We start from the raw sequence: 25,146 nt of genomic DNA, 5'->3' as shown, positions 1-25,146 counted from the left end.
CAGGATACCAGATGTATCCCGCAATTGCGCCTCAGTCTGACGTACCCTATATGAGCAAAGACCTACTCAAATGGATCAGATTGTGGCATGCGGGCTAGATCCTCAAAGATATTTAGGCTCCTAACTTCAATAGATTTATTGTAAGAACCTCATTGGGTTGTATCCTTCCGCTTTTGTGTGATTTTTTTGTGTGCACATAAGATGAACAGTACCAAACTGCATTCATGTAATCTAGAGATGACTGCCCCCTAACCCAGAGCACATGAACAGCTGTTTTTCTCTAGCTACAATTCCTACTGTCAGACATATGAAATGGGACAGTTGTCAAATCAATAGAAATGTTTGGAAACTGACTAAAAATAAGTGACTAGCCAGTGTTCTAATTCACTGTGTGCATACAAAAAATCTACTGGAATAGTTTGCTTTAAAAGCAACTGACTAAACAAAATGCCCCTGCAAAAGTCTGATAAGATATATTTATATGCCCAGTGAAGAGTCAAAGCTGGTAAATGGTAGGGACAGTGATGTGAGATGTCCCCTGGCTTTCCGTTTATTGCGATGCTAGTTAATTGCACAGTAAAAGAGCTTCTACCTCCTTAACCTTCTCCTGGCCATTTCAAGTTATGAAAAAAAAATTGTCTGAAAATTGTAGGTACATAAATACTTAATTTTTTAAAAGGGGGTACTTTATATAAAAAAAAAAGGTCGGGAAACACTGGTGTAGCTGCTTCCACTGGAGAGAAGGGGTTTCCCACTGATGTTGGCAAGTCCCCTCCCAGAGGGGGCTAACCCCGCGTTTGAATGGATTCTTCCGGTGCTCTAACCCCCTCTCCTTGGGGGACAGGGGCCGGGCTCAGCACAGCTCTCGGGGTGTGTGGAGTGTTCACACCCGCGCGCAGGCCGGAGGGGCTCCGCCCCAGAGGTGGCTGCACGCCAGGAAAGGCTCCCGGGGCGGGGCGGAGGAAGCACCCAGCGCTGCAGGGAAGGTGAGGGGCAGGCCCGGATGGGGCGTGGGTTTCTCGGCCGGCGCAGACACGCGTGGCTCCGGCAGGGCTGAGAAACGCACCGGCCCCAGCAGCCGCCTCCTCCGCGCCCCGGGCAGCCGGAGCCCGGCGCTCACATGATGCAGTGAGCCGCGGGGCGGGGGGCGGCGGAGTCTGGGCGCTGGAGCCCGGCAGAACTTTCCTCTCGCAGCCGCGGCAACTCGGGCTCGCCCCCGGCTCTCTCCCGGGCCCCGCCGGCACTTGGAGCCGCTTCGCTCCGCCTCGCTGGCGGCTTCCTCTGTTCCCTTCTGCAGCTGCCTGCCCCTCCCCTCCGCCGGGCCCCTTCCCCGGGCTTCCCCTCCTCCTCCAGCCCTTCGTTTTCCTTCCCAGTCTGCTGATTCCTCCCCCTTGCCTGCTCTCTCCCCTCTGCCTGCTCCCCAGAGCGCCCTGCCCCCCCCATGCCCCACTCCCCCATGCCCATGGGGGCCATGCCCCCGACGGAGCTGCACCCCTTTGAGCGGATCATCGTGCTGGTCTCCTGTGTCCTCTCCTTCCTGGGTGCCAGCCTGCTGGTCTTCACCCATGCCCTTTGGCCCGAGCTGCGGACGCGTCCCCGCCAGCTCCTGCTCTACCTGTCCCTGGCCGACCTCCTTTCGGCCGCCTCCTACTTCTACGGGGTGCTGCAGGACTTCGAGGCGTCCTCGTGGGACTGCGTGCTGCAGGGCGCCCTGTCCACCTTCTCCAACACCAGCTCCTTCTTCTGGACCATGGCCATCGCCCTCTACCTGTACATCACCATCGTGAGGGGCACGCCTACCGGCATGGGCCTGCTCTGCTTCTTCCATGTCATGAGGTGAGTTTGGGCCACACAACCCGTGTTTCCCTCACCCTGTGTAGGTGACGCCTGTTAGCACTTGGGATGTGCGCCACCCTCCTGTGCTCTGCTAAAATTTTAATGGCTAAATAGGGTGCCTCCCCCCGCCGCCCTCCTTCTTCAAGGTGGCCCTCCCTGCACCCCTTTTCCCCACAGGCACCAGTCGCCTCTGTCACCTGGGGCTCTCATTCCAGCCAAGAAGTGCAACTGAGAGCCACTGGGTATCCATCCCTGGATGCTTGGTTGGTTGGTAGGAGGGCTGGGTCCCATTGTCTTCCCCTTAAGCTGTCAGGATGGGTGGTGAGCTGCTGAGCCTACTTTGCCCTTTTTTAGCTTCTTTCAAGCCAGAGCTTTGTGGCCATTAACAATTGTCTCAGTGTTTTTGGGAGGTGGCTGTCATTAAAGCCAGACGAGGAAAGTGAGATGCGGAGGGATGAAATGGCTCGCAGGAAGTCAGACAGCGAATCTAGCAGACACAAGAAACGAAACCCAGGAGTCCTGGTACTTCTGATTTCCTCTCTGAGTGTCCCACTAGAACACCCACATGAATCCAAAGCATAGAGGCCTCTGTTCTAATGACGAAGTCCTTCATTTAGAGCGTATTTACCTAAATTCTCTATACTCCCCCTGCACCTGTAACTTATAACTTTCAGAGCATGCAGTTTTAAAATGAGGAGGCTGCTGGAAAAGCAGGCAGAAAGCTGTTTGGCATCTCAGAAGGAAAGCAAAACAGACTAGCTCAGGGTTTAACTTTGGCCAGAGTGTTTACTGTTTAGCTAGCTGATTTTCCACATCATGTTTAATAAAAGCCTTCATTATGCAATCCATGCTTGTGTAATCATGTGCCACCTCCACGCTGTGCCTGACAGCGATCCTTTGGTGCTTTGGGCTGCCAGGTTTTTCTAATAAATTATATGGAAAAGGAAACAGTTAAAAAGACCCTCCGAGGCAAGCCAAACAGTGGGTCTGGAGGTCTTTTTTTTTCTTTGTTGAATGCTTCAAATTGTCATCTTGTCCTTGCAAACAGCACTATTTTGCAGACGATTGGTTAACATGGTTGTGCCAATCAAAAAGACAAGTCAGAGAAAACAAGTCTAAGGGTTAAGTGGAGAAGAAAATTGAATTCCTACCCTATCTCTTTGAATTATCATCCAAGTGTAACCTCTACCTGAGTAGAAATCAGAAAGTTTGCGAAAGTTTGCTTGGTAGCTCAGAGAATGTGTGTGACTAATGTGTGACCTTATGTTACAGGTTTGGGGAGGGGAGGGGTTTCATTCTGACTTCAAATAAATAGAAAATGATGGCAGTAGGGAATGGAAACTATGGAGAGAGAAGGGGCAGGCTAGTGGGAACAGGAATAGGAGGAAAGATACGTGGGTCCAAATTCTGTAAGGACTCATGTCTCATCAGACTTGATAAGAATGAATGAGTCTCTGCAGAATCTGGCCTGTTTGTTCTTTTCCTGTCTTGGCCCGTGATTTATGGGACCATGGTCCGCGCCTCAGTTTCTCCATCTGTTTAATACTTCCTAACCTAACCGAGGGGAGGCGAGGAGATTGTAAGGATGGATTGATTAATGGCTGCAAAGCAGCGTGCAACCTGCGAAGAATTTAAGACAGTTCTTTGCCACCAGTATTCCCTGTAAGCTGAGCTCTTGGGCAGCCCCCCAGGGGAGATTCAGGTGCTGCCCAGCTGATTAGCAGAGCCAGCAGTATGTGTTTCTACTGGTGGTACACACCGTACAATGTATCTGTACATGGGTGGGGAAAAAATGAGAGGGAATGCTGGCATGGGGAGAGAAGATTGAGAAGCTTAGCTTTCCTCTCTTTGTGAACCTTGCGTGGTTTTATTTTCACACTCTGTATAGTCCTATCGCCATGTTCTCTCTGCCCTAATATGCGTCAGCAAGATGTCTTGGCATCGTTCAGCTCACACTTTGCTATGTTCAGAGGACGAGGCAGGTCACTGACATCCAAATCCAATTATTGGATTCTGCTTCATAAATGACCCTGCAAAACCTGTGAAATATTTTTACCAGCTTTAAATCTTCTGCAAGAAGTCCAGGAGGAAAGCATGCACCAGTTGGGGCTTGTTCCGTGTGCTGCCTAGCACCACACCCTGTTTTCTTTCCCGTCCCCTTTTTGTTGTAGCATAGAACTTGACTACGAAAGTACAACCTGGGAAGGACGCTGTCTGCTGTTTTGCAAGGGTCCAAAGTGCCATTTCCCAGATTGAATTGATGAACAGATTTATTGGGACATAAGCTTTTGTGGGTAAAAACCACTTTGTCAGATTCAGGATGTGGGCTTTTACCCACAAAAGTGCCTGCCCAAAGAAATCTGTTCATCTTTAAGGTTCCACAGGACTTCTCATTGGTTTTGAAGATACAAGCTCACACGGTTACTCCTCTGAAACTAGCCAGACTGAATTGTCATTTGTAGACTGTTCAGAACCCCTTAGCCAACAAAGCAGGTCAAATCTGGAATAGCCACAAATTAACAAATACTGGAGGAGGTGGTGAGAAATAAATAGAAGGGCGGGTGAGAGGGGACTTCATCTGAAGAAGTGGGCTGTGCCCATGAATGCTCATGATACCATCTACATGTTTTGTTAGTCGATAAAGTGCTACCAGACCTTTGTTGTTTTTTAAGTTTAAAGATAAGCTGTTATAATTAAGAGTTAAAGACAAGATAAAATCATTAGGATCCTTGAAGCATGATTAGGGGTTAATGGTCGATTAGATAAGAGTTTAGGCATCTTTGTGATAGCTCACCAAGGCCTTGATATGCACTGGCAATAAAGATTCCATACAGACATAGGGGACTAGCTGTGTGTAGGGTACACATGGCAAGATTGGGGTTGATCAGAATTAAATTACCGGTAAAAGGGTTACAAGTCTCAGAGGGGTAGCTGTGACTTGAGAAACAGCAGAGCTGCAATTCATTTGCAAGTTTAACAGGATTAAATTAGGACTGAATAAAGATTTAGAATGGTTCTCTCACTACAAAGGCAATTTCCCCTCTCTTGGTCAACCTTCCCATCAGCTGTTGGGAGTGAGCCACATCCACCCGGACTGAACCGACCTGTTCCTAAGTAACTCCCTTCTTTTGATATGTTTCTATACATATATAACTCCTTGCCTCTGTGATTTCCACTCCATGCATCGGACAAAGTAATTTTTATACCCAGGGCACGAGAAATAATGTAATCTACTCGCTCGTGGCGAGTAGATTACAACCCGGAAGATTACAACCTGGAAGAGCTGGCACAGAGCGATCTGCGCATGCGCAGAACCGCGCGGCTGGCGATGTTAGTCTTTAAGGTGCTACAGGACTCCTTGTTGGTTTTGTAAAAGGGTCGACATTTTTAAAAAGGCAGATGCTATCCTGTGCTTGCCTGCATCTCAGGATTGGAAACGGAGTTGCAACTCTCTTTTCACACTGTTTAAAATCCATCAGAGCTTTTTTTAAATTGACTTGTCCCTATGACAGTTGAATGTGCTGGATGGTTGTATCCTGACTTTTTCCTGTTAAGGAAATAGGCTTGTTGCTTTAGATGAAACCGGCCAAACTGGTTCCTTGGTTATTGACTCAAGTGGCAACACATGCTTAGTTTTAACAGCCAATCTGGGGAGCTCCATCATACATATACAGTTTTGTTGAGCTAGGCTCAAGACAACGGATTTAGTTTTGAGTTTGTTTAAATATTTGCAATTTGTGTGTTAGTTCTAGGATCCTGGCCAAAAAATTCCAAGTTAATTATGTTCTTGTTCTCTTAATAGCCCAGAGAGAATCTCATGTGGGCACAATATTCTTGGTCTTCTGTTGTAATTGTGTAGAATGGTTGTGTCTCTGCTGTCCAGAAGTGGCTGCATTCCATTGGAGAGCTAAGCAATTAGCATGTGTATATGTTAATGTATCAGACATGTCTGCAGTGCACTTTGGGATGCTTTCAAATACAGGTCTGTGTAAATGTATAATTTTACCAGTCTCAGATTTCAGTGAAATTACTCTTAAACTTATTGTGACAGTACTAGTGACAGATTGTTTTCATAGGGTGTGATTGTCCATAAACTCCCTAGTGCTGTTGGCAACATGTAAGAATCTGTTGCAGTTTGCTTTGGCCTATTGGATGTCTCACCAAAGGCTTTGACAGGGTAGATCAAGTTGACTGCAAGCACCTGATCAGTAGTGCTGTAGCGTGGAACTCCTTAGTCACAGGCATTCATGAAAGGTGCTCTCCCTCGTGACAGAAAGTGCTGTACTGTACTGGTGATGCACAAACCAAATACACTCAACAATCTAGAGTATGGATTCCCAAACTGGGGTGTGTGCCCCAGCCTCCCCCCCCTCCCCCCATCAAGTTTTGCTTCCCTGTTCCTTCTTTCCTTTTTTTTTTTTTTTTTTTTTTTTGCTCAACAAGTTTTGCTGCCATTTGGGGGGAGGGGGTGTGAGAGTTTTTCAAAAATAAAAAGGGGGGGGGGGCATGATGCCAAAAAGTTTGGGAACCACTTATCTAGAGTGACTGGATCTGATATTGGTCCCCCACAATTGCTGGCTACCAAGGCTGGTAGGAAGAGAAAGTGAAGATAGTGGAATAGAAGAGAAATATTTTTTTTATCAAAGGATCCCAAAGCATTTGGCTAATGACATACATACAGCACAACTGAAATGCAGCTGCCTCTGAGGTGGCAGGCAGCAGCCCGCCAGTGACTGCACACAGATCTTGTGAATGCTGAAGATACCAGGGCAAATGGCTGATTTGATTCAAAAGTGCTGTGTATTCTTCAGTGTCCATTGGGAGCAAAGGGAACTTCAGCTTTTAAAGTTTCCTGAAGAGACCCGTGCACAGAACTTGAAGTATTGGCCTGCCCCACTTACATAACCTAATACCATGTTTGTATATTACACACCTGAGTGTATTAATATTAGCAGGTATCTATTAAAACCAATACTTAGCTTGTTGCCTGATAGCTAGTAATAGCTGGGGACATTTCTTCTGGACTAATTGTTCTAGGTCTGAGTGTGTCTGCTGAGCATCACCCGCTGTTACTAGGTAGAGTACCATTCGTGGCTGCATACATGTCCGAGTATTTACACAGTAAGACAGCACCAGTCGGGTGTTTATGCTTCACTTGACCAGATCTGTAACAGCCTTTCGTGAGTCCCTATATAATAATGCAAATTGCAACACTTGACCTCAGTGTGTCTCAAAGTACTTTACAGAGAGGGTGAGTATCATTATCTCCATTTTACAGGTGGGGTCGCTGAGGCACAGAGGGGAAGTGACTTGCTCAGAATCTCTCAGCAGGAGGCTGGTGGCAGCGCTGAGAATAGAATGAAGGTCCCCTAGGGGCTAGTCTGTTGTTCTAACCTCTAGGCAACACTACTAAGTGCTTTACAAAAATAGGGGAGCACAGCTTATCTCATTTGATGAGTGAGGGAAACTGAGGAATACAGAAACTGAATTAGTTTAGTGTCCCCAGCCATAATTTTCTATGTTTAGAAACAGCCAGTGCGCCCAGGTTTCTGATTCACATTGGTAGACACCTCTCTTGTTCAGACCCACATTGTTCATTTACTCTTAAGTAGCTGGGAAGCTCAGTAGAGTGGAAACATTTCAAAGATTTCAATCAAATCTCATTTTCAGCCACAGCAGGGGCAGTTATTGTGAACAATAATCAGGAATTTACTCCCCTCCATTTATGAGTCAATCCTGGTATCTAGAAATATTCACTGACTGCAACTCTTCAGCCTATGCGGTGACTTGTGTGAACTGTTCACTCCCCATATTCATGGAGTGTGTGATTGGTCGTCTCTGTCACATAGACGTGGTGTTATTTTTTGCTTCCTGACTGGATGAGCATATGTTATAAAATTGGAGAATGATAAAGTAGTGAACAACACAAGCTTAGGCAATAATTTTCAGGCAAGCGATTGTTCATGCCAAGATGTTCGAAACTCCTGGGATTCAACAGCCATTTTCACAAATACTCAGTACTTGTCTGAATATTTCTGAAAAGCCAGTGCATCAAGGGACTCCTTCATGAATGAGAACATGTGGAACATCTTACTGCAGAAGTATTTTCAAAGGGGGGCCTGGGATCCGCTTTATTAGTACTTACAGCTGCCAAAATCTTTCTGAAACATCTTTGCTTCTGCTGTTTGAATGACGGGCTTGGTGTGGTGGAGAAACTTGAGTGCTTATGTGACCCTGAGAGCATTTCACCTAGGAATCTCCGCACTCCTGTGAGGTCATCCAAGGCAGCAAGGTCGAAGGTAAGAGTCCAGGCAAACAGCTCCCGACCCCACCCCGAGTCCTCAGCATCAGAGGCAGGCGGATGAAGAAATCATTTCTCTCAACAGCTGTGAAGGTGGATGAAGGCTGCAGCATAATGAAGATCTCCAACCACCTTGGTGTCCTTGTTGTTAGATTATGATCCTCCTCCTGCCAACCACTATGTGTGCAGCAGTGACTGCACATTCGAAGAAGTCCCGTACAGATGTCTTCCATCCAGATCTGTCTCTTCCCTTGGGAAGTTCCTGCCCCAACTGGGACAAGATCTGGGGATCCTGGATTGGTCTCATTAGCTACCTGCAGGTCCACCACTGATAAGTGGTGATTGTTTTATGGAAAGCAACTATCCTTGAATGCTGAAGGAATTGCCAACCATGGCAAATTCTCATTTAATGTTGTGGGAGAGGATGAGCTGAGCCCAAACCGCAGCACCAGGCACCCCATGGATAGATGGATGCAGTGCTTTTTTTGTGACGGTACGCCCCAGTCCCCTGCTGGCCCCATGTACAAGAGTCCCCTTCATGCAACGTTTCAATCTTTGAAACATGCACGGTCCCCATCGGGGATTCGTACATTTCAAAGATAGAACGCACGGCACCTTCGCCTTTTGAAATGTAGCAACAGCCGGCTGGGCTCTTGAAACATTTCAAAGTGGAAGCGCCCATATCAGCTAATCGAATAGTCGATGGAAATTCCATCGACTATTCAATTAGTCAATAATTCTAATTTTGATATCCCTAGTGGCAGGGCCAGGTTTTGGTCCCAAGTAAATGTGGGTTGGTCTTTTGCAATGGAGAGAGTCACAGCTAGCTGGATCAGAGGCTAGGATTGTCCTTTGCACTATATGTTGGGTGGGATGTATGCTTGAGTCTGTGGATTCTTGTGGTTCTCATTTATGGATTTTTGAGAGCTGCCCAAACTGTCTCGTGACTTCATTTGCCTTCTGGTTTTGGCTGGAATTATCTACTAGATGTGATCCTGAAACAGAACACTCTCTGAAGACCCTGAAACTTTGGAAGGTTCCTCTCTGGGTCTGAGCTCTGTGCATCAGGCTCATCTCTGTGTTCTTATAAATTCTTGTATTTGCCACCAATGCTTTTCCCTAAAAATATGCTTGTACATTCTGCCCCCTCTCCCCAAAGTTGCTACCATGTGTCCAGTTTTCCAAAATAGTTGCTCAAAGAAGCAGTAGGATGTTTGATTCCTCTAATTATTTAGATGTCTAAATGCAAGATGTAGGTGCCCAATGTCATTGTCCATGCTTGAAAACTCTCTAGAATTTTCCAACTGGAGCAGAATTGTCATACACACAAGCTCAGGTGCTTGTGTGTTTTTCAGGGAAAAGACTGAAGAGTATAGAGCTACTGCAGATAATTGCAATTTGGCAGTGAAGAGCCAAGAAAAGGGTCCAAGTGTCTCAGAGGTTTTCTTGTAGAACTCAAGAGTTTGGGCTGCAGAGAGAAAAAGGATGAAAGATTATATTGCTGTTCGCCTGCGGTGGGAGTAGCAAATTATAGATCTCTGAGGGCATGTCTAGTCTACGTTCTATTTTCGAATGAGGATATGCAAATTCCACGCGAATTTGCATATCTTCTTCCGATTGCTTTTTTGAAAGCAGGTCTTGTGAAAGTAGTCTGGATGCATTTTTTTCAGGGGGGAAAAAAACCCTTTTTCCAAAAAACTGCTCTTCCTAAAAAGAGGAAGTAATCAATGTTACTGATCGACCACCCTATGTAGTTCCCTTCGGCGGGTTTAGTTGTATCCCTCTTTCCCCACTCTTTGAGGGTTTTTTTTTCTTCCCAGTGTTTGGCTTTTCCTTCCATCAGATCGAAGATCTGCTGCGCTTCTGACTCAATGATCTCCCTGAGTCATCCCAGTGATTGTCTCTAGAGACGAGAAGAAATGCCAGGATGATGTAATTGCTGCATCAGGCCTCTCTTGAACGGAGCAAGCCACATTACCCTGTTTAAAAAACCAAACGCACCTCTGCTTCAGTGTGACGGTGGGGAAAACAAGGGACTAGAAGAGGAAGGAGGGGGATGAAATGCCATGGTGGCTCTTTCACACAGCTGCCAGGGTAGATGAATAGGGATGTCTCCAGCTGGTGGGCAGATCCAAAGACAGAATTAAACCAAGGGAGTTGACCTGCACTGTGCCTTGCTGCAGCATGGGGCTCCCATGTGTGCTGATGGGATTTCCCAGCTGTCTAGGTGCTGGAATCACCACCTGATTATCCAAGGAGAGTTCAGTGTCCTCAGCGATGGGGGTTTGTTTACTGCCTGGGACCTGTTCCCCTGCTCTGAATTGTGTGTGATTTGTGAACCCAACTCTGTCCTCTCCCCTTCCTGTTCTCTCCTCTCAGCTGGGGAGTCCCACTTGGCATCACGGTGGCTGCTGTCGCTCTGAAGAAGATTGGTTATGATGCATCGAACGTCTCTGTGGGCTGGTGCTGGATCAACTTGGAAGCGGAGGATCGGATCCTGTGGATGCTGCTGGCAGGGAAATTGTGGGAGTTGCTGGCATATGTGATCCTACCAGTCCTTTACATCCTCATCAAGAAGCACATCAGTAGGGCGGTTGGTACCCTGGCTACTTAGCTTTAAACAAGGCTGAATGGTGATGGTATTGTTATATCCCTACAGATCTCAAGGCACACTAGCAAGTGCATAAATAAGAACTACTTCGCTTACCTCTGAAATGCAGCCACCTCTGGGGAGCAACAGTGCACAGCACTGCTACCCAGTGACTTAGCATGAGATAAACAGGGCATTTAAAAACAGTAAACAGGGAGGGGCATGGAAAGGTAGAATGTAAATATTGGAGTAGGATGTTAGGGGGCAAAATCCAGACCTGGTGTAATTGTAGGCAACTTCAGTGGAGTTGCATCCACTTACATTCACTCATTGGCCCCTTGAGGTGGGGTCAATGATCCTTAGCCAGGCAAAAAGTGCTGTGTGTTTTTTAGTGGCCGCACTGTGCTGGGCACTGGATACACACACCTAATAAAAAAATTGAGCTCCTGCCCCAAAGAGCTTTCAATCTAAACAGCAAATATAACTGAAATCCCTGGCGAGCGCAGGAATTCAGAGGGCCAGGTTAGCATTTGAATAATGTAGAAAGATAAACCTCAGCTATGCCGCAGTGGCAGAGCACAGGGACTATAGAGGACAGATTCCTATTTTTGACCTAAATTATGGATTTAAAAAAAGCCAGCTCTAAAAATGTCTTCCCCCTGACTGCCAGCACAGCGACAGATCTGCTTGTTGGGGTGGTAATTAGAGACCACAGAGAGCAAACGGGTTTGCTACATGCGGACCTGGGGGGGTTTCTCTTCTGGGCTCTGATCAGGAAACCTGGCTGGCCGGCTTTCCTACCATGAGATCGGGCATCACCTGGTCACGTCTGTATGGAAACACTTGACTATCCCCAGTGCCTGGAGATCTACAAAGAGGGGAAGAGGAGTCTAAGCAAGTTTGCAGCTGTGGGTCACCTGTTATCCGTCTCCGAGACTCTGTGTTCTAGCAGCTGTCAAAGATGCCAGCGTGACTGTCTGGAAACCTGATCTGCTCCCCTCCCGCCCGTCTGTCCTGGGTGTTCAGGCACTGTCCTCTCCCTCGTATGCCTTGGGCTCTGATTCCAGTGCAGGATGCGGGCTGAATGCAGGCGGTTGTCAAAGCTGATTCTTGGTCTAGGGGCTGCAGGCAATAGCAAGCTGGGTCATCTGGTTTCCCTTCTCCTGTGGCTTGGAGCAGTTCTGAGCCTGGTAACCCTGGGACTGTAGCCTCACAGCTCTCTTCCCCTCCGCCCCCCAGCAGGGTGCAGCTGGCTTTGGAGCGCCTTATAAGCCAGTGTGGGTTTGCGACGCGTGCTTTCTCGTGATTGTGAGAGGAGTTGGGTTATGCCAGGCATGCAGAATGCTGGCAGGGTGTCGTCTTTCCCCAGAGAGCCTTGTCCCCCTGTACAAATGGCTGGGGGTTTACGGATGCCCTTGGAGTGGGTCTGTGAGCACTATATGTGATTGCACTGAGCTCTTCTAGGACAATGGCCTTTTCCTGGTGGGGCTGTTAGCGTTGGGAGGTGCAGGAGGAATAGGGGTGGGGGAAGAGTAGAACATTCTATATACTCTGCAGCACATGTGAGGGGGAGGAAGAGTTTTCTGTTGGACTCCTGTGCTGGGTTTTGAGCGGTGTCAGTTCAGTGGCGCTCTGTTCATTTAGACAGGGAAGGATCTGTTCCTTAATCTCTTGATTTCCCCCTCTGTAAAATGGAGATAATCCTTCCTTGCCTCTCAGCATAAGGATTATCATGGAAACTGCTAAGTCCTTTGGAGACCAAAGAGGCAATAATAATTAATACTTTACTCTTCATAATGGCTTTTTTTATTTGGATTTTGGTTTCATGAAAGCAAGTCACTATTTTCCACCCATCTCATAGGCACATTGAGATAAAGTGATTTGCCAAAGGCCATCGAGCAACTCAGTGGCAGAGCCAGGAATGAAACCCAGGTTTTTCAACAATCAGAGAACCTATTTTGTAAAGTGTTGCTGGTGTTCATGTTGCTATAGCTGCAACTGTTCTTAATTATTTAGCAATGTAGGTGTGATGTTCTCATAGAATATTGAAATATCAAGGTATCCTGTTCTGCCTTCTTTTACATCTGGATGGCCTTCTTGGTTTCACTAAGGGTTGCTTATATTAACGAGCAAAATTTGTCCCAAAATCTTTGTTTCAAAGAACTAACAACAGGACTCGAGCCCAACTTGGGCAGTCTCTGTCTGGACTGGCCATTTCTTTGGCTGACAGTGTAGCCGAGGGCAGGTTTATCGGCTTTGGCAAGAAGCCATCAGATTGTGCATTTGCCATAAATTAATATTGGAATATCAGAGTCTGACTTTCTTTCTTTCTTTGTTTTTGAAGCGTGCAGCCCTCTCCGAATATCGCCCCCTACTGGCCAGGGCTCCTGCCTTTCAGCCCAGGACTTCCATAGCAGATAAGAAGTTGATCCTCATCCCCCTTATCTTCATCTTCCTCCGCATCTGGAGCACTGTCCGGTTCATCCTGACCCTCTGCAACTCCTATGCCGTGCAAAATTCAGTCCTGGTGGTCCTGCACGTAAGTACCTGTTGGGCGCTGCACTCCCCTGACAGATTCACAAGGAAGATGGGGGGGAGAAGTAACAGGCTTTGTCTCAGGCAAGCAGTTCTCGGTCCCTGCCATTTTTGTGGCTAGAAGTAACAGTGCAGGGACTCTGCAAATAGCCTGCATGATTTGTGCATGCAGGCCGCCCGCAAAGACATCATGCTAGCCCAAGATCATAGAAAGGTAGGGCTGGGATGGGCCTTTAAAGCCCTGTCCTTTAGAAGGACCAAACCAATGTAGACCATCTCTTGCAGCAGAGGCGACAGATGATGAGGGAGCTGGGGGGGGGGAGCACATGACACCCTCTCCCCCACTCCCAGCCTGGGGAAGAGCTGGACAATCCCCCTTTGCCTCAGACCCTGCCCCCACTTTGCTTCTCCCCCACCCCTCCCCACCTCTGCTCTGCCTTCTCCTTACCTTTTTCCCCCAAGAAGTGGTTTGGGAGACTAGGGCTACGTCTACACTGGCACCCTTTTCCAGAAATACTTAAAACGGAACAGTTTTCCGTTATATGTATTTCCGGAAAAAGCGTATCTACATTGGCAGGATGCTTTTCCGGAAAAGCACTTTTTCCGGAAAAGCGTCCATGGCCAATGTAGATGTGCTTTTCCGCAAAAAAGCCCCGATCGTCATTTTCGCGATCGGGGCTTTTTTGCGGAAAACACTACTGTGCTGTCTACACTGGGCCTTTTACGGGACAGTTTTCCAGAAAAAGGACCTTTGCCCGAACGGGAGCAGCATAGTATTTCCGGAAAAGCTGCTGATTTCTTACAGTAAATCGTCAGTGCTTTTCCGGAAATTCAAGGGGCCAGTGTAGACAGCTGGCAAGTTATTCCGGAAAAGCGGCTGATTTTCCAGAATAAGTGGCCAGTGTAGACACAGCCTAGGGGTGTTGCAGGGCTGGCGCCGGAAGCAGGGATCTGCTCCCCTCCCCTGCACTCACTGGCAGCAGCGGGGGGGAGTGGAGCCAGGAGGCCTTTGTTTGCTTTGCTCCTCCAGTCACATTGCTCTACTTCCCACCGGGGAGTATGGGAAGGTCCCACCCCCTCTCCTGGTTGAGCAAAGTATCTGGGGCTGCCTTGCTCTGCTTCCCCTCCCCCCCAACCTTGCTGCTGCAGGTGAGTGTTGGGGGGTCAGACCCCTGTTGCTGGTGTCGGCCTCCCATCCCCGCTAGTCCCCCTGCCAGCTGCTGGTTGTCCCTCCCACCCACAGCGACTAAGGGACACATGATCCCCCCCCCCCCATGCTCCCTACTTATGGCCTCTGCCTAGCAGGTATTTGTCTAATCTCTCTTTAAAAGCCCTCAACAGTGGGGATCCTGTAAATTCCCTTGTTAAGCTCTGGAATAAGCTTCCTACTCTTATGGTTAGAAAACATCTAACCAAAATTCCCTGGCTACTGATTAAACTCTTGACTGCCTGTGGGCACTGAGAACAATTGATCACAGTCCTCTTTATAGCATAGTCAAAGACTATCATCAGATCTCCCCTCAGTCGTCTTTTCTCACTAACCCTGACCAGAGTTTTTTTTAACTTTTCCTAGTAGGTCAGGTTTTTTGAACCTTTTATCGTTTTTATTTTTTGTTGCTCTCCTCTGGACTCGCTCCAGTTTGTACAGATCTTTCCTAAAGTGTGGTGCCCAGAACTGGACAAGGTACTCCAATTGAAGCTTTTCTCCTGTTCTCACTGAATGCTGTGCACAAACTATGTAATCTGCCGTAGGCACAGGATGCACACTGAACAGGATACTGTATGATTCTGCCAATTCTTCTTACAAAGCACTTGTGGGAGGGTGAAGCTGTGCTTCCTAGAAGAAGTACTTTGCGTGTGTCTCTTGAATTTCACCTTCCTGAAATGCAGACCACTTCTCCAATTTGTCAAAGGGGTTCTGAACTTGTATCCTCTTCTCTCATGTGCTTGCAACCCCTTCCCACTTGGTGTGTCTGCAAATTGTACAAGCATCTTTTGCACTCCCTTAGCCAAATCATAATTGAAGGCCTGAGATATGGGGGGCTGCTGTGCTTCAGGGCATTGCAAAGCCACGCTGGTTTGGGGTTAGTTTAAGGAGGAGTTGTTAGAGCCGAGTCTCTTTGAATTCATAAAGAAATGACCCATTCTGTAAAGCAGGGCTTTTGTGAAATAGAACTGCCTTAGTTTTCCTGTCCCTGGTCTCTTTCTCTCTCCATCTCTTGACACACTTTGATTGTCTGTCTGTCTCTGATCAGCTGTCACCAGTGTTCCTTGTAAACTGTGCAATTGTACGGCCACTCTGCAGAAATTGCAACACCGCCCAGTTGATTAGCAGAGCGCCCACAGCTAGGTTTGTGTTTCTATGGGTGGTGCACATTCGCATGTCTTAGTGCACATTAAATTATTCTGCACATGAATGAAAAAGATTTAGTGGGAACATTAGCTCTCACTCTTTTTTTATTAAACACCCTGGTTTGCTTTCTGTCCTGACTCCTTTTTTCTCCTTGTCTCTGCGCTTTCCTGGTCTCTCTTCCCTAGTATATCTCTCTCCCCTCATTTCTCCATATCCCTATGTCCTGATGGGGCCAGAGCATCGGTTGTCTTTGACTTCGTAATGCAGGTGATTGCTTAGGAGGGGCATGTGACTGTGGGTCTGTCCCCTTCCGAATGCAGGTGAGTTGTCAGTTTTTCCCGACTGCTCAGGATAGCAGTGGGGGGTGTCTCTCAGAAGACAGGCAGGTTGGGTTTTCTTTTGGTGTAGGACTGATGTCCCAGATCCTCTTCCTTTCTTAAAGCCAAAACCCATGCTCTGCCTGTTCAGTGACTGTCGTGGCCAGATTGAGAATCTGGAGGTGGGGTGGGGAAGAGACATCTCCCGCAACTGCTTGGAGTTAATTTTCTCTTCCTGCCCTTGCAGGGAATTGGGAACACGTTCCAAGGAGGTGCCAACTGCATCATGTTTGTCCTCTGCACCCGTGTGATCCGGACCCGGCTGCTCTCTTCCCTTTGCTGTGGTTACTACAGAGGCTTGAATCAGCCTTCGCAGAGCCTAGAGGGGGGTTACCAGCCTGCCGAGCCCTGCAAGAATAAGGATGTTGAAAGGACAAAGGCTAAACTCACAAGCACCTGAGCCTTGAATTTCCATGGCTGAGTGTGAGACTCCATCATTCTCGGTAAAGGTTTTACTGCGAGTCCTAGCTGGGCACAATATGGGCAGCGCATGAACTGCTGGTTGTGGGAGGCTCATCCCCAGCCCCACCCCTTCCAGCTGAGGCCTCGCCCCACAGAACCCAGAGCCCCCTCGCTGTGGCTACCTGCCCCAGGCTGGCTAGTACTGCACATGGCCCTGGGAAGGTAGGCAGCTTGACCTCAGCCCCTGGAACCCAACGGCATAGCCTGGGGGGTGGAGTGAGGGCAGGGCCACACCTGGCTGTCTGGGGAGGTACGTCCTCCCTGAGCCTTGCCTACCCGCTTCCCACGGTGCATAGCCTAGCTCCTGTATTCAGGGTAGTTGCCATTGGCAAAGTAGGAAAACAACAGCTAACTTTCTCGAGCGAGAGAGAGAGCAATTCAGCTGCAAGAGCGAACAGTTTTCCGTTATAAGTATTTCCGGAAAAAGCGCGTCTACATTGGCAGGATGCTTTTCCGGAAAAGCACTTTTTCCGGAAAAGCGTCCATGGCCAATGTAGATGCGCTTTTCCGGAAAAAAAGCCCCGATCGCGAAAATGACGATCGGGGCTTTTTTGCAGAAAACACTACTGTGCTGTCTACACTGCCCTTTTCTGGGACAGTTTTCCGGAAAAAGGACTTTTGCCCGAACGGGAGCAGCATAGTATTCCGGAAAAGCGGCTGATTTCTTACAGTAAATCGTCAGTGCTTTTCCGGAAATTCAAGGGGCCAGTGTAGACAGCTGGCAAGTTATTCCGGAAAAGCGGCTGATTTTCCAGAATAAGTGGCCAGTGTAGACACAGCCTAGGAGTGTTGCAGGGCTGGTGCCGGAAGCAGGGATCTGCTCCCCTCCCCTGCACTCACTAGTTGTGAGAGAAGAGAATTCCACGGCAGCTGCTTCTGTAGCACGCCTACAGGAGGAGTTTCCATCTCTGGGTGTTTTACGAGCATCGGTGAATTGATCCACACATAGCCTCTGACAAAGGGAGGTATGGAAAATGGGGAACAAGGCACAGAGCCAATTGGTGATTAATACAGGAATAAAAGCCGCATCTCTTGGTGGTTTAACTGCCCAATCATGTCTCCCCCTATGTCAGATGACAAGCATGCTGCTGAGTGTAGATCAAGATCTGTAGTTACTGCTACTGCCTGCGATACATATTTTACCCTCCTACGCACTTTATCGCATTTATCTGCACTGAGAAGCTAAGTGACTTGACCCCCTGGTCTCCTGTGTCATAAGTTAGTATCCTGATTGCTGGGCCATCCTCTTTCATGATGCCTGACTGTAATATTTTTTAAGATGTGCCCATATCTTGAGGTGTAGCCTGGCATGAGCTGAGAGAGTTCGGAGACTTTGCTCACCTGAGCACTGTGTGGGTAGGAGCCTGAATATCATGGAGCATTGGATGGAACAGATTGTGACAACATCCTCTGACTTCAGTATGGAACTGCAGCCCCTGGAAACAACAGGTCCCACGATGCCATGTTCAGTCTGCTCAGATTCATGTACTCACTGTGCACCAGGTCTTGGAGTCTCTTCAAAAGCAAGTGCAAACCTTGCTGAGTTCCCTGACCTGCAGCGCCCACCAGCGTTAGTACAGAGGGGCGAGCTTGAAAAGGGCAGCAGCAGGAGTAGCCCGAGGTGGGCTGCGGCAGCTGGCACCCCAGGCAGAACGCGTGATTGGCTCCCGCACCTGCAGAGCTGTCAATGGACTGACATCATCGGGCGCCCCGGGTGCTCGGTTGAAGGTGGCGCCCTAGGTGGTGGCCGAGTCTGCCTATAGTCACGGGCCACCCCTGGGCAGCAGTCTTTCTGGAGTCACTGTTAACAGCTGGGTGTGCATGGACTTTGGTGAAAACTGGGTGTTGCACGCGAGGGAGGGACACGACGTATCTTTGGGCAAGTGGCCCCTACCATCCATTTTTCCACCTTATTCTCTCCTGATCAGACTCACCGGCGGGGACAAAAGGGGCAGCTGCCCCGGGGCCCAGAAATTCAGAGGCCGCCAGACCCCGGGCCCTTTAAATCGCTTCTGTCCAAAGCCCCACCCCTTCTAGGAACACTAAGCCACTCCCCAACACGTTGCTCAGGAGCCCTGCATCAGCTTCCCTGCTCCTGATACAAATGCAGGGCCTGAAAATGAAGAGCCGGATGTTGCTGCCTAGCCAGACTTGTTTTTTAAAAGCTGCATAAGCAGCTTTTGCAGAAAACTAGCCACTCATGAACTGTCTGGGGACAGGGAGCAGCAGCCCAGCTCCCCTTGCTCTGTGCGCACAGCTGTTGAGAGGCTGTGCTCCTGAAGGTGACTAATATTAATACTGACCACATGACTGTTGAATAATGTAGTATACATCCAAGGTCTGACCCTGGCTGGGGTGACGAATTCGGCTGTGGCATTGTGCAACGTCTTGATCTTCTTTTCTTCATCTGTGTTTGTAAAACGAAGTGCACCCGGGAGATGGGTGCCGGTATTATTTTGTATTCTAGAAATGCCTCCGCTTCCTGCTTGGGGTGGGATGCTGTGGTGCAAAATGCTACACAAACCTATAGGAAGGCAAGGGCCATGCGCCAAAGAGTTTATGATGTGACCCGGGGATGTAAAATGCCATTTGAAAGGTCAACCAGTTAAAAACGTTTAATCGGTTAACCGGCCCACCTGCAGCACTGTGGGCCCAGCTGGGCTGCTCCACCAAGGCTGGGCAATGGCTAACCAGTTACCAGTCAGCATCAGCTTGCGAGGCTGAGGCTTATAGGTAACTGGTTATCCGTTTACATCTCTAATCTGACCTGCCACCTCACCAGGGTGTTGAGTGGCTGACTCAGTTAATATTGGTAAAGCACATGGAAGGCACGTTCACATAAGTATTAGGTGCAGATGACTTAGTTAAGGTCACTACCTTTGAGAGAAAAAAAACCACCCATCCTACTCACCCGCAATCCTTGCAGCAGGCAACTCTTCAGCAGCCCCTCCCCTTCACCAGCCACTGGGCAGATGGATAACAATGCAGGTCTCTCACTCACACACACACAGTGCCGTTGTGTGGTAGGGGGCCGACAGCTGCTCTGTTCTCAACAGGGTTGGTTGGTTGTCACTTAAACTGCAGAAGTGGGAATGTTACAGTGTCTTCTGCTGGAGCCAGCAACTTTTAACGTTTGGTTCCCCCCTGTGTTGTGAGAATAATGCCAATATAAGAAAAAGCTGGCAGAGGATGTGATTTTTCTGGCAACTCTGTTTAAAAAAAAAACCTGGCCAGGCTGGTCAGATACATTGAAGGTGGTGACCCTACACCTAGAGTGTGTATGCATAGCAGCTGGAGGGTGTGACTGCAGCATGTACAGATTTACCAGAGCTAGCTCTGGAATAAGAATGGTGGCATAAGCTTGCTACCGCAGGACATTCCTAGGGTCCCCGGCACGATTATGCACAAGCAGCTAGCCCTGGCTGCCATGATTTCACTATTCGTGTTATTCCAGCCAGCTAGATCAAAGATAGGGCAGGTGAGACGGCACCTGCTGCAGTCACACCCCTGACTGCAGAGTAGACAAACCCAAAGAGCGCCATCCTCCAATCACAAGCTTCTATTACTGTGATAACAAGCAACAAGGGTGGCAGGTACCATAGGCTGGGGGAGGCTGTGCCTCCTCAAACTGCTGGCCATGTCCTCCCACCCCCCGCTCTGCACCCAAGCTGCCCCCAACCCCCACATTTCTGCTCAGCATGGGTATTCCAGTCTCCCTGTGAGGTGGCCCCAGCCTGGATTGTGCCATGTGCACTTCAGGGCTGGGGAGACTGGGGCTGTGCCAGCCACCCTCCCACAGCGTCAGAGTTGGGGAGGCTGCAGCTGCATCACCCACTTCAGAGCTGGCAGCTGGCGGCACTAGTCTGGTACAGGGGGCCAGCAGCTGTGAATGGGAGGCTGTCGGCTGGGGGAGGTTGCAGAAGAGATGGGACCTCAGTTAGAAGGGGTGATGAGCAAGTAACCAGCCCAGTGGCTAAGTCTCATGTTCCCAGTGGTGAGCATTGCATGTGGTTTGGTGACGGGCAGCTGTAGTTTGGAATGCCTTCCTTTTGTATGCGGGGGGAGGGGAACGACTAGACATAAAAAGTGAAATTAAAACCTTTTGAGTTCTTTGAAGCTGCCCCCAGAAGAGGAAATAAGAATTCTGATAGTCACCAGGATCGTTGTGAAAATACAACTAAACCACCGTCTCTCTCAATTCCTCTTTCCATACAACTCTAAAGAAAGATTGAAAAGACTGGATTTGATTAGTGTGGAGAAGAGAAGGCAGCGGGGGGTCTGTAAAACTTCAAGTATGTAAACGGTGGTTATAAAGAGGAGGGTGATAAATTGTTCTCCTTGTCCAATGGGGACAGAACCCGTAGCAATGGGCTTAAATTGCAACAAGGGAAATTGATCTTAGACATTAGGAGAAACTTCCTGTCAGGGTAGTTAAGCACTTGGAACAAATTACTCAGGAAGATTGTGGAATCTCTGGCCTTGGAGGATAGCCAGACTCCTGGTGGGGTGGTCTGGATGATACTGAGTCCTGCCTCAGTGCAGGGGGCCGAACTAGATAACCAACCAAGGTCCTGCCAGTCCTATGTTCTGTGACGGCTCTGAGAGAAACAGGCTCTGTGCTAGACTCTTGCTAGCTGACCTGATGAGCATGTCGGCTGACATACCAGGGATTTAAGTGAGGACCTTGCGAGCTAAACGCAGGAGCTATTGCAGCTTGAGCTAAAGAGTCCAGGCTCTGCATGTAGTAGTTGTAACAATGCATGACCAGTATGGATCAGCACAGAAGGGGACCTGTAAGACAGCCCAGCAGGTCGCACTAGCACATCTGCAGCTCAGTGGCAGCTGTAAACCTGGTCGGGGTGAGTCAAGGTGACCACGATGGTGAGCCCTGGCTGCCGTCCACACTAGTGCTCCCCTCAGGAAGCCAATGTGAAAGTTGTACTATGTTGACTCCTTGTGTCACCTCTGGATCCACAAACCTTCCACTTCTTCCTTCCTGGGCCAGGATGGCTGAGCCTGCCAGCTGCTGGGGCTCAGGAGCAGAGGACACCTGCCTGTGGGTTGGGGCCAGCCCCAGCCTGCAGGGGATGACTTACCGAAACAAGGCTTCTTCCCAAAGTTGCTGCACCCTCATCGAAGCCACAGTGGAAGGAAAAACATGGGCAATGCCCCTAACTTGGGCTGAGCAGAGGGAACCTGCTCGGGCACCTTCTGCAGCAATACCCTGCCTGGCTTGGGGCCACCATGCTCGGCCCGCCCCGCCAGAGTTACCTGCTGCACGTGCTGCTGCCAATTCCACCGCTGGGCTCTCACAGGCAGTCACCGCGCTGCATCAAGGCAGTGACCTGGAGCAGCCGCGGGCAGGAGAAGTGGCTTCATCCCACCCCTTTTGCTCCCTGCCCAGGCCCAGCTGCCAGGGAGAGGGGCCAGGAGAGCCTGATATACCGCAGAGGTGGGGGGTTAGGCACAGAAAGGACGGAGGCGCCATTCTACAGCAGGCCAAGCAGAGCAAATCCTGCAAGGGTAGCTTGGTGCTCACAGAAATTGGCAGGGGGAGGGGTAGCATGTGGCCTTGTGTCCTCCCTCTCTTCCCCCCCCACCCACACCCTGTGGGGGACAATGCTCCCTTTATGCCTTCCCCAAACTGCACCCAATAAAAACACTGGTGTAGACAAGGCCAGGGACATGAACACACACGCAGAGGAAGCCAATGGAGGTGGGTTTTAGTTCCCTTTGCTGCGACTGAGAGCTGCCTAAAAATAAGCAGCCGTGTGGTGGGAAGAGAACTATGAGCTGGTTTGTAGAAAACTGGCAGCTCCTGGCGCTTGCTGCTGACCGCAGTGGCATTTCAGGGAGATGGGGTGGGAAGTTGCTGATGACAACGCTTCTTGCAGGCTATGCTTCCTGCGAAAAGAGAGAGCTTGGTCATAGCCCTTCCAGGCCAGCATAGCTCTGGTATCCAGCTACAAGGGTACCTATGGCAGGAGGGGGTTAGTCCATACTGGAGCACATGTGATACCAGCGTCAAAGAAAATTTCCGTCAGCTGGCATAGGGAGTCCTGTCCAGTGCTGCATATCTTCCCTCTGTGCACAGTAGCCCATGTGCTTCTGGTCCACAGGAAGCTTGGTACAATGACTAGGCACAAGGATGGCTCCAGAACTCAGCAAGGCCCTCAATCTTAACTGGTTTGCTTTTGTCTTAAAACAGGGAACTGAAGTACCTCCAAGTGCCTGTAGAGGGAGCCAGCGACCTGAGAAAAAGAAACTCCCTCTTGGACAATTAACAAGCAGGCCAGGACTGATGGGGTCTTTATGGAAATCTCCCTCCACGGAATTGAGATCTCAGCTGCAGCTACCTTAGCTCAAGATTGCCCCGAATGCGCTACTGGGTGGCATCGCAACTTCCAGTCTCATCGCCACAGCCCTCCTGCGGAGGTTTACCACTTGTGCTGTTTTACTAAGGGGATTTCTCACCCGACGTGTGGGGTGGAGGGAAATCCACAAGTGGAAGCACCTTGGACATGGGATATATTTATCGCCTGTTACAAGAGGCCTCCTGCTCTTCCCTTTGTGGATGGGGACAAAGTTGGCCAACTTTGTCTTTGTTCTCCTTGGCTGGGAGGTGAGGGGTTGTCTTGGATGTTTTGCTCCTTTTTCAGGGCCTCAGCAGTTTGTCTTCCTTCTAGATTTGAGATGTGAATGAGCTAGGGTAGCTGCTTGATTAAAGGTTGGTTCTGTGAACAGTTTGGTACTGAGGGTAGCTAAGTGGGCAAGCATGTCAACCCAGCCATCAAGCGACAGCATAGATGTATAGACACATCTTGTTGCAAAAATCCTACATCCAGGTTTTCCTTTTTCCCCGAGGCATAATTTGTTGATATTAATGCTCTCCTCCTCCCACCATGCTTTTTAAAATCGCAGCTGGGACTTGAGGAAATGCTGTCCTTTTTGGAATACGTCCTGTTTACAGCTCCTCGACTTTCCTGATGAACTTCCAAAACTTTTATCTTTTTAACAAAGTCCTTACCGGATTTCTGTGTCTGTATATGGACAGAGATCTGCTTCCGATGCATTTTTTTAACGGGGTTGTTATTGTTTTAACAGAGATGTTCTTGTGTGATAAAGGCACACAGATTGGTCTGCCAACACTTCCCCAGAGTGAGTGGAGGGAGAAGCGAAATTGTGACAGTGTTTTTACAAGTTCTCGGCGTGTCTGTAATTTAACAAATGATTGTGATTGTCTAAGGCATGTACATGGTGACTAAGCGCAAATCATTTGCAGATGCCAGTCGTAGATGTTGTTCTTCCTGATTTTTTTTTCTTTAACTTGGGGATTTCGAGCTCTCACCAGCACAGGGATCAACCTGCTGAGCTGTAGGCTGGTTGATGTCACTTGGAATGTCCACTGCCCTCTTGATATAAAATTAAAGGACTGTGTGAAATGAGCGGGTGGATCTCTGTTAGATTCCCAGCACACACGTGCATATCTTGGGCACTCCCACCACTGCTGGCATTGTCAGGTGCTGGTCTCAGCAGAGAGTTCAAGGCCTGAACAAAGCGATGGAAGTTTGTGCTTTCTTGATATGGGGTCAGCCCTAAGGCACGGTGTTGGTGAGGTGTAGAATGCTGATGGCTTCCCGAAACCCTGTGCGAGGGAGATAGATGATATGATGAGCAGCGCTGTCTTGCCCTTGCTGTGGACAGAGCCACCCTTACCTATATGCAGCTGCGTAGGGCACCAGAAAACGTGGGGCACCACTGGATCTTAATGTCTGCCCACTCGCTTCTTCCTGTCACTGGTCTGTGGTTCTGATTCCTCCGGAGAGGATCTACTTACCTTAAAAGTGAGAGAGCCCACCAGGTCCATTAGCAACACACTGAACCTGTGACAGAGCCAGTCACGTGGTAATGAAGCCATTGAACAAGCATTTGCCAATCCCAGGTATAGACGGTCTGCTTCTGAATTTACTGTGTTCGTCGATTGTTTTGTTATTGTTTGTTTGTGGTCTCACCTTCAGGAGTGTCTGCCTGCCTCCAGGGCTCCTCTGCCTCCAGGTTGCACCTCTAAAATCCCAGATTCTCTGGTCTAGCGATATCTGTGGTCCAGCAAGATCATGGATGTTCCAGGACGAGAGAGTCCCAGCATGCTGTGGGGACACCACCAACCTCATCTTAAGATAAGCCAACTCCAGCTATATAATCTAGGTAGCTTGAGTGGTGAACCTTAAGTCGAGCTGCCGGGCCTAGTATAGACCTGGCCTAAGTTACACAACTTTAGCTAGGTTATTCACGTAGCTGAAGTCGATGTACTTAGGGCTGCTCTGATCTCAAAACAAAGGAAGAGAGAAAAAAACCCTCTCTTGGTTTGAAATTCCTATCTGCATTTCATTGGCTGAATGCCCGAAGCCCCCAGGTAACAAGGGAGACAGGCTCTCCCAGGAATGGACTTCCTGAAATGCATAAATAGAGAAAAGTTTAGATAGTCCATCAAGTTTTATTGTTTTTCTTGTTTCAGGAGTTGGAAATCATGGTTGAGCTGGTTAATTGTTTTTTCTCTTTTGTAACTAAAGATTACAACCCAGTGATTTCCCCTGAGTCTATTTCACTTCATAGCTTTTATCATCCAGTCATTTATTATGCTTGCTACAGTTGTTTTGTTTTGATAATAAAAGTGTTTTCCTTTTTGTTTTGA

The 25,146-nt window shown here is 48.8% G+C and overlaps 1 protein-coding gene across 1 annotated transcript; it reads left to right on the top strand.

The window, feature by feature from the left end:
• The first annotated feature begins 856 nt into the window (after window positions 1-856).
• Window positions 857-25,146, top strand: GPR157 (G protein-coupled receptor 157). The gene is made up of 5 exons (XM_006127094.5): window positions 857-1,836; window positions 10,517-10,730; window positions 13,072-13,266; window positions 16,180-16,435; window positions 22,663-25,146. Exons 1-4 carry the CDS (start codon window positions 1,442-1,444, stop codon window positions 16,390-16,392), a joined length of 1,017 nt encoding a protein of 338 aa, XP_006127156.3. The 5' UTR covers window positions 857-1,441; the 3' UTR covers window positions 16,393-16,435; window positions 22,663-25,146.

This window comes from Pelodiscus sinensis, chromosome 24, assembly GCF_052426305.1.
Source record: "Pelodiscus sinensis isolate ZL-2025 chromosome 24, ASM5242630v1, whole genome shotgun sequence".
In the NCBI taxonomy this organism is placed as follows: Eukaryota; Metazoa; Chordata; order Testudines; family Trionychidae; genus Pelodiscus; species Pelodiscus sinensis.
The sequence above is the reverse complement of the archived record's forward strand: the minus strand, read 5'-3'. Positions and strand labels throughout refer to the sequence as shown.

Excerpts from the sequence above, each read along its gene's own strand:
- GPR157 (XM_006127094.5), top strand. The coding sequence starts at position 1,442 with ATGCCCCACTCCCCCATGCCCATGGGGGCCATGCCCCCGACGGAGCTG. Across the intron at positions 10,731-13,071 it reads AGAAGCACATCAGTAGGGCG|CGTGCAGCCCTCTCCGAATA; the intron begins GTTGGTACCCTG and ends TTGTTTTTGAAG. Across the intron at positions 13,267-16,179 it reads CAGTCCTGGTGGTCCTGCAC|GGAATTGGGAACACGTTCCA; the intron begins GTAAGTACCTGT and ends CTGCCCTTGCAG.